This window comes from Erythrolamprus reginae, chromosome 9 (genome assembly GCF_031021105.1).
Source record: "Erythrolamprus reginae isolate rEryReg1 chromosome 9, rEryReg1.hap1, whole genome shotgun sequence".
NCBI lineage: Eukaryota > Metazoa > Chordata > Lepidosauria > Squamata > Dipsadidae > Erythrolamprus > Erythrolamprus reginae.
In genome coordinates, this window is record NC_091958.1 from 52,861,366 (window position 1) to 52,875,245 (window position 13,880).

The 13,880-nt window shown below is 45.8% G+C and overlaps 1 protein-coding gene across 3 annotated transcripts in view; it reads left to right on the top strand.

The window, feature by feature from the left end:
• Window positions 1-13,880, top strand: part of RNF216 (ring finger protein 216) — a 75,678-nt gene that overhangs the window by 7,234 nt on the left and 54,564 nt on the right. For all 3 annotated transcript variants that reach the window (XM_070761298.1, XM_070761300.1, XM_070761299.1), the window contains exons 4-12: window positions 67-867; window positions 2,611-2,687; window positions 2,885-2,987; window positions 4,778-4,942; window positions 7,408-7,522; window positions 9,713-9,852; window positions 12,186-12,236; window positions 12,573-12,710; window positions 13,624-13,772. In XM_070761298.1, coding sequence (XP_070617399.1) covers window positions 67-867; window positions 2,611-2,687; window positions 2,885-2,987; window positions 4,778-4,942; window positions 7,408-7,522; window positions 9,713-9,852; window positions 12,186-12,236; window positions 12,573-12,710; window positions 13,624-13,772 — 1,739 coding nt within the window. The remainder of the gene's footprint in view (window positions 1-66; window positions 868-2,610; window positions 2,688-2,884; window positions 2,988-4,777; window positions 4,943-7,407; window positions 7,523-9,712; window positions 9,853-12,185; window positions 12,237-12,572; window positions 12,711-13,623; window positions 13,773-13,880) is intronic.

The window sequence follows — 13,880 nt, forward strand, 5'->3', positions numbered from 1 at the left end:
GACCTAGCCCCTATTTCCAAAGAAATGACAAATCTACCCCCCCTCTCCCTCTGCCTACCTGTAAAGACCACCACCAAGAAATTCCTGCGGCCCAACGTCATCAAACCCGCCGCTCCCTGGCAAGCCATTAACAAGACGGGGGAAGGAAGATCTAACGGCGACATGGTGGCCCTTCCTCACAAGGACCAGAAGGCAAACAAGCCCCCGACTTCTCCGAGGCTGCCTGGCGCTCGCCGGAACTGCCCGAAGGCTGCCAGCGCGGGACCAGGCAGACCGAGTCAGACCGAAGTCTTGGAGTTGCCCGATTCTCCGGATCCGGTTGAGCCCAGTGGGACAGAGGCTGGGCCCAGCGTGGTCCCAAATAGAGACGTCGGCCCGGAGGTCATCAATTTGGAGGACGCGGGCCCCCGTCAGGCCAACCCAAAAGAAGAGAGGGATCGGACGCTTCAGCCACGGACGGCCCCGAAACTCGGAAGGGTTTTCCATTGCGTCAAAGAGAACATGCGGTTGGATCACCCCTACTTCCAGCCGGTGAAGAAAGAGGCGCGGACTGCGGTCAGCTCTCTTCCTTCTCAGCCGGCGCCGTTGGAAAGAGAGGTGGGACCTATGCCGAGGGTGTACCAAGGAGAGATCCCCGGGCCGGCTTTCCCCAGGCCTGAGCCTCCGCAAGATGGAATCCCAGGACCGGCGTCTCCACAACTAGCGCACCCACCGGAGGAAGACGGAGGGGAGCAGGCTGCAATAAACGAGCAGGCCGGCCCGGCGTTCCCGGTCCAAGGATCACTGGACACCAGCTCCGTTGAGCTTCCCAAGCAGACTGCTACTCTGCTGGACAAAGACCTCCTGGTGTTACTCACCCGAGAAACGGTAAGTCTTCACGGTGGCTTGAGCCCCCGTTGGTTAGAAGGCGGTATTGCAGGCTGGCTCTGCCCACGGCCGAGAGTTCGATCCCGACCGGTTGAACGTTGATTTCAGTCAATCAGAATAGATCTGAAAGGTAAGACTGGCTGAAAGGGACCAAAATATACCAGCCACATTTTGGAAGTGCCAAAAGAATATTTGAACTTATTACCATATGTGGCGGGAATTAATTTATTTTATTTATTAATTAGATTTGTATGCCGCCCCTCTCCGTAGACTCGGGGCGGCTAACAACAATAATAAGACAATATAAACAAATCTAATATTTAAGTTAATTTAAATTTAAATGCCAAAAAGCAATAGAATATTGGGAGAAATCCAGGCAATGGCTGGAAGGGATTTTAGAACTAAAACTCAATTTGAAACCCGAATTATTTTTATTGGGAATAACTATTGATAAATGTGAGAAAAAGGAAATATAGTGATCAAAAACAAAAAATAGAGGGAACATTCAAATGACACGTCCTAGGATCTGAATGAATGAAATATTCTCATTGAATACTTTGTTCTGTACAAAGTTGAATGTGTACAGCATGGATGGATTAAATAGCACATAATAGATTCAAACTAAATGTAAACCGCTCTAAACTGGACTGCAGAAAATACGACTTCAGCAATAGAGTGATTGATGCCTGGAATGCTCTACCTGACTCTGTGGTTTCTTCCCCAAACCCCAAAATCTTTAACCTTAGACTGTCTACAGTGTGCCTCTCCCCGTTTCTAAGAGGTCTGTATGAGGCGTGCACAAGCGCACCATTATGCCTACTGTCCCTGTCCTATTGTCTTTTTTTATCATTACTTTTTACATATGTTATGTTTATACAAACTGCTATCCTATAAATGTTTGACAAATAAATAAATAAATGATAGATAGATGATAGATAAATAGTTGGATGGGTGGGTGGGTAGGTAGGTAGGTCGAGAGAGAGAGGGAGAGAGAAAGATGGATGGATGGGATTGGATGGATAGATAGATTAGAGAGATTAGAGAGATTAGAGAGATAGATAGATAGATATGGATGGATGGATAGATAGATAGATAGAAAGAGATAGATAGATAGATAGATAGATTAGATAGATTAGAGATAGATAGATAGATTAGAGATAGATAGATAGATAGATAGATAGATAGATAGATAGATAGATAGATAGATATGGATGGATGGATGGATGGATAGATAGATAGATAGATAGATAGATAGATAGATAGATAGAAAGATGATAGAGATAGAGAGATGGATGGATAGAAAGACGACGATGATGATGATGATGATAATAATAATAATAATAATAATAATAATAATAATAATTTATTAGATTTGTATGCCGCCCTCCTCCGAAGACTCAGGGTGGCTCACAACAATAATAAACAGTATACAAATCTAATATTTAAAAGAAGAAGAAATATCTAAAACCCCATTATATAAAACCATACAAAACAAGCATACCATACATAAAACTATATAAGCCTGGGGGAAATATTTCAATTCCCCCATGCCTGGCGGTATAGGTTGGTCTTAAGCAATTTACGACAGACAGACAGACAGACAGACAGACAGATAGATGATAGAGAGAAATAGAGAGATGGATGGATTTGATAGGATTGGATGGATGGATGGATGGATAGAAAGAAAGAATGAATGGCTGGGGTGCCTGAAGGATTCGCTGAGCCCTCTTCTTCCTCCTCTAGGAAGCCAGGTTTCCAGACGCAACCAGAGAGTACATTGAAGAGCTGATACAAAGCAAAAACTGCAACGACTTAAACATGTAAGTTGCATCCGCTGGCTGGGGAATTCTGGGAGTTGAAGTCCAAATATCTCCAAGTGGCCAAGGTTGGGAAACACTGGTCGAGACTACCCATCGGATACTCCAAATCTCTTATCTGGATGCTGTGGAGTGTTTAAACTGTTTTTAACGTTTGGTGGCCGCTCTTTCCAAAGGCTCCTTTGTTTTTTTTTTTTCAGACTTTGCAATTTTCTCCTGGAAAATCCAGACTACCCAAAGAAGGAACTCAGCATGGTTTTAAATCCAAATAGCAGCCTCCTTTCCAGCCAAGACGAGACAAAGGCAAGTGGAGAATTTACCCTCCGTCTACAACCCCTTTTAAAAACCCTTTTAAAAACAATCCTTTGTTTGTTTCTTTATTTCTTTCTTCATTCGATTTTTATGCCGCCCTTCTCCTTAGACTCAGGGCGGCTTACAACATGTTAGCAATAGCATTATTTTTAATAGAGCCAGGCTATTGCCCCCACAATCCGGGTCCTCATTTGACCCACCTTGGAAGGATGGAAGGCTGAGTCAACCTTGAGCCGGTGATGAGATTTGAACCGCTGACCTACAGATCTACAGTCAGCTTCAATGCCCATGCAGTACTGCGCTCTACCTGCTGCGCCACCCCGGCTCTGTTTAGTGATTGTTCGAAGTTAAAGTTGCCCTGAAATTTTTTTTACCTTGGGACTAGTCCTCATGCTTACTTTCGCGACAGTAGTGTGTGTCCCGTTTCTGCACTGGGCAGCGAGTCCAAATGGGGAAAGCAGCTTCACTTAATGTTTTCGTAGTTGGCTTTAAAACCAGGCATGGCTCCTTGAACAAACCGTCTTGCTTAGCCAGGGAAATGGAAACCGTCGGTTGGGTGGGTGGGTAACCGGTAGGTATCTTCAGAACTGCCTTAAATCTTCTAGAGTGGACCTAAGAAAGTTTATCTTTTCAAAAAGGGCCTAACTTCTTTTCTGTTTTCCTCCTCCTCCTCTTCTTCCTCCTCTTCCTCTCTCTTTCTCCTTGTTTTCCTCCCTCCTCTTCTTCCTTTTCTTTCTCTTCCACCTTTTTCTTCCTCCTCCTCTCTCCTTATCTGCCTCCTCTTCCTCCTCCTCATCTACCTCCTCTCTCCTCTTCTTCCTCTTCCTCCCTCTTCCTCTTCGTTTTCCTCCGCCTTTCTCTTCTTCCTCCTTCTTCCTCCTCCTCCTCCTCCTCTTCTTCCTCCCTCCTCTTCTTCCTCCTTTTTCTCTTCCTTCTTTTTCCTCCTCCTCTTCCTCTGCCTTCTCTCTCCTCTTCTTCCTCCTCTTCCTCCTGCTCCTCCTCCTTTCTCTTCTTCCTTCTTTTTCCTCCTCCTTCTCCTTCCTCCTTTTCCCTCCTCTTTCTCTTCCTCCTCCTCCCTCCTCTTCTTCCTCCTCTTCCTCTCTCTTTCTCCTTGTTTTCCTCCCTCCTCTTCTTCCTTTTCTTTCTCTTCCACCTTTTTCTTCCTCCTCCTCTCTCCTTATCTGCCTCCTCTTCCTCCTCCTCTACCTCCTCTCTCCTCTTCTTCCTCTTCCTCCCTCTTCCTCTTCGTTTTCCTCCGCCTTTCTCTTCTTCCTCCTTCTTCCTCCTCCTCTTCTTCCTCCCTCCTCTTCTTCCTCCTTTTTCTCTTCCTTCTTTTTCCTCCTCCTCTTCCTCTGCCTTCTCTCTCCTCCTCTTCCTCCTCTTCCTCCTGCTCCTCCTCCTGCCTCTTCTTCCTTCTTTTCCCTCCTCTTCCTCCTCTTTCTCTTCCTCCTCCTCCCTCCTCTTCTTCCTCCTCTTCCTCCTGCTCCTCCTCCTTCCTCTTCTCCTTCCTTCTTTTCCCTCCTCTTCCTCCTCCTCCTCCTTCCTCCTTTTCCCTCCTCTTTCTCTTCCTCCTCCTCCCTCCTCTTCTTCCTCCTTTTCCTGCTCTTCCTCCTCCTTCCTCTTCTTCCTTTTCCCTCCTCTCTCCTCTTCTTTTTCCTCCTCCTCTTCCTCCTCCTTCTCCTTCCTCCTTTTCCCGCCTCTTCCTCCTCCGTCCTCTTCTTCCTCCGTTTCCTCTTCCTCCTTCTCTTCCCCCCCTCTTCTTCCTCCTCCTCGTCCTCTAGGTGCCTAAAGTGGACTATTTTGACTTCTCCAAACTGGATCCACTCGACCAACGTTGCTTCATCCAAGCCGCCGACCTCCTCATGGCCGACTTCAAAATGCTGAGCAGCCAAGACATCAAGTGGGCGCTCCACGAACTCAAGGGACACTATGCAATCACACGGAAGGTGCTGCCCTCTCGCCTCTCCCCCTTCCTCCTCCTCCTCTCTGGGGACATCCCCGCTTTTATGTGTTAGCAAAATCCTCAGGAGAGAAGGATTTAGGGGTCGTGATTTCTGACAGCCTCAAAATGGGTGGACAGTGCGGTCAGGCAGTAGGGAAAGCAAGTAGAATTGATTGATTGATTGATTGATTGGATTTGTATGCCGCCCCTCTCTGCAGACTCGGGGCAGCTAACAACAGTAATAAAAACAGCATATAACAATCCAATATTAAAACAGTTAAAAACCCTTATTATAAAACCAAACATACATGCAGACATACCATGCATAGAATTGTAAATTGCCTAGGGGGAAAGAGGATCTCAGTTCCCCCATGCCTGGTGGCAGAGGTGGGTTTTAAGAAGCTTACGAAAGGCAAGGAGCGTGGGGGCAATTCTAATCTCTGGGGGGGAGTTGGTTCCAGAGGGCCGGGGCCGCCACAGAGAAGGCTCTTCCCCTGGGTCCCACCAAGCGACATTGTTTAGAATGCTTGGCTGCATAGCTAGAAGTATCACAAGCAGGGAGAGGGAGATTATGATACTGCTATATAGAGCGCTGGTGAGACCCCATTTGGAATACTGTGTCCAGTTCTGGAGACCTCACCTACAAAAAGAGATGGATCAAATTGAACGGGTCGAAAGACGGGCTACAAAAATGGTGGAAGGTCTTAAGCATAAAACGTATCAGGAAAGACTTCATGAACTCAATCTGTATAGTCTGGAGGACAGAAGGAAAAGGGGGGACATGATCGAGACATTTAAATATATTTAAAGGTTAAATAAGGTTCAGGAGGGAAGTATTTTTAATAGGAAAGTGAACATAACAACAAGGGGATACAATCTGAGGTTAGTTGGGGGGAAGATCAGAAGCAACATGAGAAAATATTTGACTGAAAGAGTAGTAGATGCTTGGAACAAACTTCCAGCAGAGGTGGTTGGTAAATCCACAGGAACTGAATTTCAACATGCCTGGGATCAACATAGATCCATCCTAAGATAAAATGCAGGAAAATAGTATAAGGGCAGACTAGATGGACCATGAGGTCTATTTCTGCCTTCGATCTTCTATGAATAGAATAGAATAGAATAGAATTTTATTGGCCAAGTGTGATTGGACACACAAGGAATTTGTCTTGGTGCATATGCTCTCAACGTACATAAAATAAAATATACATTTGTCAAGAATCACGTGGTACAACACTTGAGTGTCATAGGGGTCAAATAAGCAATGAAGAAGCAATATCAATAAAAATCTTAGGATATAAGCAACAAGTTACAGTCATACAGTCAACATACAGTGATTTCTGACAGTCTCAAAATGGGTGAACAGTGCAGTCAGGCGGTAGGGAAAGCAAGTAGGATGCTTGGCTGCATAGCTAGAGGTATAACAAGCAGGAAGAGGGAGATTATGATCCCACTATATAGAATGCTGGTGAGACCACATTTGGAATACTTCAGTTCTGGAGACCTCACCTACAAAAAGATATTGACAAAATTGAACGGGTCCAAAGACGGGCTACAAGAATGGTGGAAGGTCTTAAGCATAAAACGTATCAGGAAAGACTTCATGAACTCAATCTGTAGAGTCTGGAGGACAGAAGGAAAAGGGGGGACACGATCGAAATATTTAAATATGTTAAAGGGTTAAATAAGGTCCAGGAGGGAAGTGTTTTTAATAGGAAAGTGAACACAAGGACAAGGGGACACAATCTGAAGTTAGTTGGGGGAAAGATCAAGAGCAACATGAGAAAATATTATTTTACTGAAAGAGTAGTAGATCCTTGGAACAAACTTCCAGCAGATGTGGTAGATAAATCCACAGTAACTGAATTTAAACATGCCTGGGATAAACATATATCCATCCTAAGATAAAATACAGAAAATAGTATAAGGGCAGACTCGATGGGCCATGAGGTCTTTTTCTGCCGTCAGACTTCTATGTTTCTATGTTTCATGGGAGGAAATGGGTGATAGGAATGATGAGAAAAACTAGTAGAATAGAAGTGCAGATTTAGTTTATGTTTCTATGTTGTTGGCATCCTGACCCTCTCTGACTTTGCTTCCCCACTGGAAGAGTAGTAGATGCTTGGAACAAACTTCCAGCAGATGTGGTTGGAGTAGCAATGAAAAAAAGCCTGCCAAAACTTAGGGCTGGACAAAACCTTGTTTGGAGGGAGTAGGATTGCAGAAGCCTGTAAAACAGGAAGATTGTTAGGGTCTCATTAGGGTTGGAGGGTTCGGGGGGGGGGGGGAAGCTTCGAAAAAACTCCAGAGGTTTGGGGAGCAGCTGCCTGAGGCCCCCTTGCCTTCAAATATAGCATGTAGATTTCTACCTTCCCCATTCCAGATCACCTGCGGAACGCTTTAATTCACATCTGTGGTTCCATCTTCACATCTGGGTTCATGGCTCCTTCCCCCCCCCCTTTCTTTTAGGCCTTTTCCGACGCCATCAAAAAATGGCAGGAGTTATCTCCCGAAACCAGCGGGAAGCGAAAAAGGAGGAAAGAAATGAATCAGTATTCATACATAGACTTCAAATTCGAGCAGGGTAAGTGGCTTCTGATGGAGGGGGGCTCTTTTTTGTTTATTGGGGCTTCGGCAGAGGTGGGTTGGAACTGTTTGATGGCAGAGTGTACGTAAGAACCTAAGAAGAGCCCTGCTGAATCGGGCCAAAGCCCACCGAGTCCAGCATTCTGTGGCCCACCAATTGTCCATGGGGATCTTGAGCAGAAAGAGAAGGCAAGACTTTCCCTTGACCCCCAACAAATGGGACCCAAGGGAACCCTGCCTGCCTCCACTCAAAGAGAGGGAGGGAGGGAGATAAAGACAGAGAGAGAGAGGAAGGAAGGAAGAAAGGAAGGAAGATAAAGACAGAGAGAGAGGAAGGAAGGAAGGAAAGAAAGAAGGAAGATAAAGATAGAGAAGAAGGAAGGAAGGAAAGGAGGAAGATAAAGACAGAGAGAGAGGAAGGAAGGAAGATAAAGATAGAGAGAAGAAGGAAGGAAGGAAAGAAGGAAGGAAGGAAGATAAAGACAGAGAGAGGAAGGAAGAAAGGAAGATAAAGACAGAGAGAGAGGAAGGAAGAAAGGAAGATAAAGACAGAGAGGAAGGAAGATAAAGATAAAGAGAGAAGAAGGAAGGAAGGAAAGAAGGAAGGAAGGAAGATAAAGACAGAGAGAGGAAGGAAGAAAGGAAGATAAAGACAGAGAGAGAGGAAGGAAGATAAAGATAAAGAGAGAAGAAGGAAGGAAGGAAGGAAGGAAGCAAGGAGAAAGACAGAGAGAACCTAAGAAGAGCCCTGCTGAATCGGGCCAAAGCCCATCGAGTCCAGCATTCTATGTCACATAGTGGCCCACCAATTGTCCATGGGGATCTTGAGCAGAAAGAGAAGGCAAGACCCTCCCTTTCCCTTGACCCCCAACAAATGGTACCCAAGGGAACCCTGCCTGCCTCAACCAACATAGAGGCGGCACTTGGACATCCGTTTCAATAACCACTGATACACTTGGCATCCATGAATCTGTCTCATCCTGCCTTGAAGCTATCCAGGCTGACAGCTGTCACAACCTCTTCTGGAAGAGAATTCCATAAACCAAGGACCCTCTGGCTGAAGAAATATTTCCCTTTTATTTGTCCTCACTTTCTTACCTATGAGCTTTAGGGAGGGGCCCCTCGTCCTAGTATTGTGTGATAGAGAAAATAAATTTTCTCTATCCACCTTTTCTATCCCATGCCTGATTTTATACCCTTCGATCAAGTCACCTCTTCAACGCCGTCTTTCAAGGCTGAAGAGACCAAGACGTTGCAACCTGGTTTCATAAGGGAGGGGCTCCATTTCCTTGATCATTCCTGTTGCCCTTTTTTGCACCTTTTCCAATGTAAAAATATCCATCTGTGCAAATCCCGATGGGCTAACCAATTCCTGCAGGTGGGCTCCCTAAAAGTCTAGACTTGCATTCTCACACATTCCTTTACAAAGTTCTGGCCTCCTCCTCCTCCTCCTCGTAGTCTCCTTCATTAAGAGAAGCAATTAATTTTTTCTGATTCTTCTTGAAAAATCAAGAAGAATTTAGTTTAGTTTAGTTTAATCAGATTTGTATGCCGCCCCTCTTCGCAGACTCGGGGCGGCTCACAGCGATAACAATACAATGTAAAACAAATCTAATATTTAAGTTAATTTAAAAAACACCACAAATTAAAAAGAAGAATCAGAATTTTATGAGGTTTGGCAAAAGGTATATATCTGGTGGGATACAAAGAAACAGAGATAACCTTATTTTTACATTATTTCAAATATATTGGTACCTAGTAGTTACATTGTATTAGATAGTGATTATTTACAATATAAAGATAAACTCCTTCTTTCCTCTTTCACCATTTCTCTTTTTTTTTTCTTCATAGTTCGTTTTAAGTTATGATCTTAAAATTTCTATATATTTTTAAATGTTTTGGATGTGTTATTATTATTTTACAATTGACATATCTAAGTATTATATAAATGATAGAGTTAGTTTTTTTTAAATTTTCTTTTTTACTTATTACAAATATAAAGATGACTTCTATTTTGAGAGGTGCGATTGTTACTCCACTAAATGTTACGTGTAATGTATGTTTCGTTTGTCTTTGCAATTTAATTTTAAAAAAATTATTTTTTAAAAAAGAGAAGCAATTAATTTTTCTTTCCTTTTCCCCCCATCTTTCTTTTAACCGCCCGTCATGCTTTCAAACAACGCTCCAGGTGACACGAAGATTGAGAAGCGCATGTTTTTCTTGGAGAACAAGCGGCGCCACTGGAGGACTTATGACCAGTTCTCCCTCCTGCCTCCAGTGCAGCTGGAGAGGGAGTTTTATGAACAGAAGATCAAAGAGATGGCAGAGGTAGTGATCTCTCCACCCCACCCCCCTTGCACATATACACTGCTCCAAAAAAATAAAGGGAACACTTAAACAACACAATATAACTCCACGTAAATCAAACTTCTGTGAAATCAAACTGACCACTTAGGAAGCGACACTGATTGACAATCAATTTCATTTTGTTGTCAGCACATTCAGAACAAAATATTCAATTTCACATGCTGTTGTGCAAAAGGAAGAGTTGTGCAAATGAAATATCCGATGAGAATATCTAATTCATTCAGACCTCGGGTAGGTTATTTGAGTGTTAAATAAAATAAACTATATTTACAGTAACACGAAGCTTACAACTTCAGCCTGATGATGGTGAATGTGATTTCACCGAAACGTCGCATAGACACTCAAAATATTACACGGGGGGAAACCCGAACTCAGAACTATCTACCATATATATCTATCTATCCTAGTCTCCCTTAATTTTCAAATTCAGCAAAAAAACGTGACACACACACACACACACACATATATGATGGTCTTGGTATATTCGGGTTTCTTGCCGTGTAGGATTTGGAAATTTCTGGCGACGTTTCGACGAGGTCTCACTCGTCATCTTCAGGCTGGTGTTTCTGTCCTTGTTCTGAGGCGAATACAGCGAGACCTGAGCTGCCTTCCTTCTATAAATACTACCACACCCAGCCACCAGTATTTATAGAAGGAAGGCAGCTCAGTTCTCGCTGTGTTTGCCCTAGAACAAGGACAGAAACACCAGCCTGAAAATGACGAGTGAGACCTCGTCGAAACGTCGCCAGAAATTTCCAAATCCTACACGGGAAGAAACCCGAATACAGTGATCTCTCGATTAGCGCGGGGGTTACGTTCCAAGACCTCCCGCGCTAATCGATTTCCGTGTTATAGTGGTGCGGAAGTAAAAACCACCATCTGCGCATGCGCGCCATTTTTTTCATGGCCGCACATGCGCAGATGGTGGAGTTTGCGTGTGGGCGGCGGGGAAGACCAAGGGAAGGTTCCTTCAGCCGCCCAACAGCTGATCTGCTCCGCAGCGCGGAAGCAGCGAGGAGCCGAAGATGGGGTTTCCCCGTTGCCCAGGCAAAGGGGAAACCCCATCTTCGGCTCCTCGCTGCTGCCGCGCTGCGGAGCGGATCAGGTGTTGGGCGGCTGAAGGAACCTTCCCTTGGTCTTCCCGCCGCCCAGGCAAAGGGGAAACCCCAAGATCGCTTGCTGCTTGCCGCTTGCCGTATTGCAGCGAAGGAGCCTTGCTTCGCCTCCTTCGCTGCAATACGGCAAGCGGCAAGCGATCTTGGGGTTTCCCCTTTGCCTGGGCGGCGCTGGGGCCATGCGGAGCCGCTCATCTAGGGGGGCGTGGACCGGCAAGGTGCCCTCCGCTCTCTCTCTTTCTCTCCCTGTTACCGGTGTGGTATAAGAGAGAGAAAGAAAGAGAAAGGAGGGCGACTTGCCAGTCCACGCCCCCCTGGATGAGCGGCCCCGCATGGCCCCAGCGCCGGACTCCGCCGTTGCCTCCGCCCTTGTTCGGCTCTGCAGCTGAGAGGCCACGTCCACCCCCTCCTCGGTGTCCCCGGCACCCAGCGTCCCCACGCCGCCTCCACCTCCCGGTAATGCGCCCGACCTCTGCCTCTCTCTTTCTCTCTCATATACCACGCCGGCAACAGGGAGAGAAAGAGAGAGAGAACTAGCGCGGACTTATTTTTTAATTAATATTTTTTGAAAAACCGCGTTGCAGCGTTTCGCGCTAATCGAGACCGTGCTAATCGAGGGATCACTGTATACCAAGACCATCATACCTGTACCCGTGAAAATCTATGAATATATATATATATATATATATATATATATATATATATATATATATATTTATTTATTTATTTATTTATTTATTTATTTATTTCATTTGTATGCCGCCCCTCTCTGTAGACTATATATATATATATATAAAAGAAAATCAAACTATCTATCTATCTATCTATCTATCTATCTATCTATCTCTATACACACACACACACACACACACAATTTTTATTTGTTTACAATGGTTCGCAGGCCACAAGGGGTGTGTTAAAACAGCATGATATAAATAAAGATACAAAGTCATCAAGAAGGAGCGTCCAATGCACAATTATATTTTAACCTTTCTCGCTAAAGTCACACGCTATATTACTTTCTGAAATCCATCCTGGCTAATCAGTGGAGCCATAAATAGCAAGTTGATTTTTTACACAAACGGTGTAATTTTTACCCAAATTAGTGACGAAGGGGTCGCTAATAAAGGTAGACGCTCTGTTTTTCACTATTGACGCCATCTTTTTCTTTCTCGCCAGCACGCAGACTTCCTTCTTGCCCTGCAGATGAACGAGGAGCAATATCAGAAAGTAAGTACCGTATTTTTCGGAGTATAAGACGCACCTTAGTTTTTGGGGAGGAAAATAAGGAAAAGAATCTGCTTACCAGGGATTCATCTGGCTAATGTCTTTAGCCAGCACAATATTTAGGGAGATCACGGTGCAAAAATTGCAAAAACCCACCCACGGTTGATCAGACGCCTTCCCTCCTCTTCTCCAAAATTGGGCCCATGAAACATTTGCTTTATGGGGTCAAGGAGCATTTGTCCCTGTCTCTACATTGCTGCTTGGGGCGAGAGAGGGAAGGGAGCCTCTTCTAGGCAGAGCAGCTGATGAGGACTCACCTGTTGAGCCTGCCTTTTTCAGGATGGCCAGCTGATCGAATGCCGCTGCTGCTACGGGGAGTTTGCCTTCGAAGAGCTGACGCAGTGCGCCGACGGACACCTCTTCTGCAAGGAATGCTTAATAAAATACGCGCAGGAGGCTGTCTTCGGCTCTGGGAAGGTGAGGACCTGACTCTCATCCTCCCTTCAGCCCTCTCCTCTTCCCTTTTCCTTCCTTCCTTCCTTCTTTCCTTCCTCCCTCTCCTCTTCATTCCTTTCTTCCTTCCTTCTTTCCTTCCTTCTTTCCTTCCTTCCTCCATCTCCTCTTCCCTTTTTCTTTCTTCCTCCCTCCCCCTCTCCTTCCTTCCTTCCCTCCCTCCCTCCTCCCTCCTTTTATTCTTCCATTGTCTTCCTCCCTCCCTCTCTCCTTCCCTCTTCTTCCTTCCCTCCCTCCCTCCTCTCTCCCTCCTTTTCTTCTTCCATTGTCCTCCTTCCTCCCTCCCTCCCTCTCCTCTTCCCTTCTCCTTCCTTCCTTCTCTCCCCTCCCTCCTTCCTCCCTCCTTTTCTTCTTCCATTGTCCGTCATCCCTTCCTCCCTCCCTCCCTCCCTCCACTCTTCCTTTGTCCTTCCTTCCCTCCCTCCCTCCTTTCTCCCTTCTTTTCTTTTTCCATTGTCTGTCATCCCTCCCTCTCTCCCTTCCTTCCCTCCCTCCCTCCTCCCTTCCTCCTTTTCTTCTTTCATTGTCCTCCTTCCTTCCTTCCTTTCTTCCTTCCTTCCTTCCCTCCCTCTCTCCCTCCCAAGCAGTAGTAGACTCATGTACCCTTTCACAGTGCTTTACAGCCCCCTCCAAGCAATTTAAAGAGCCTTTTGCCCCATACAATCTGGGTCCCCATTTTACCGACCTGAGAAGGACGGAATGCTGAGTCCACCTTGAGCCGCTCGGGATCGAACTCTCGGCAGTGGGCAGAGTCAGTCTGCAAGTTCCGCATTCCGACCCCTGCGCCACCACGTCTCCTGACATTCGCAACCCTTCACTCTGGCCGTGTAACCTTCATCTCCTCTCTTCTTCCTCCTCCTCCTCCTCTGAAACGCAGTCGGAGCTCAGCTGCATGGAAGGGAGCTGCACCTGTTCGTTCCCCACCACGGAACTGGAGAAGGTGCTTCCCGAAAACATCCTGTGCAAATACTACGAGAGGAAAGCCGAGGAGGAGGTGGCGGCAGCCTGCGCGGATGAACTCGTCAGGTAAAGCTCACTGCCCAGGCTGGAATTGGCGGTGGGTGGGTGGGTGGCTTAGGAGCATCCTCCCACTCTTTCAAGTGCTCTCTGTGCGGATGCTTGGCTGCATAGCTA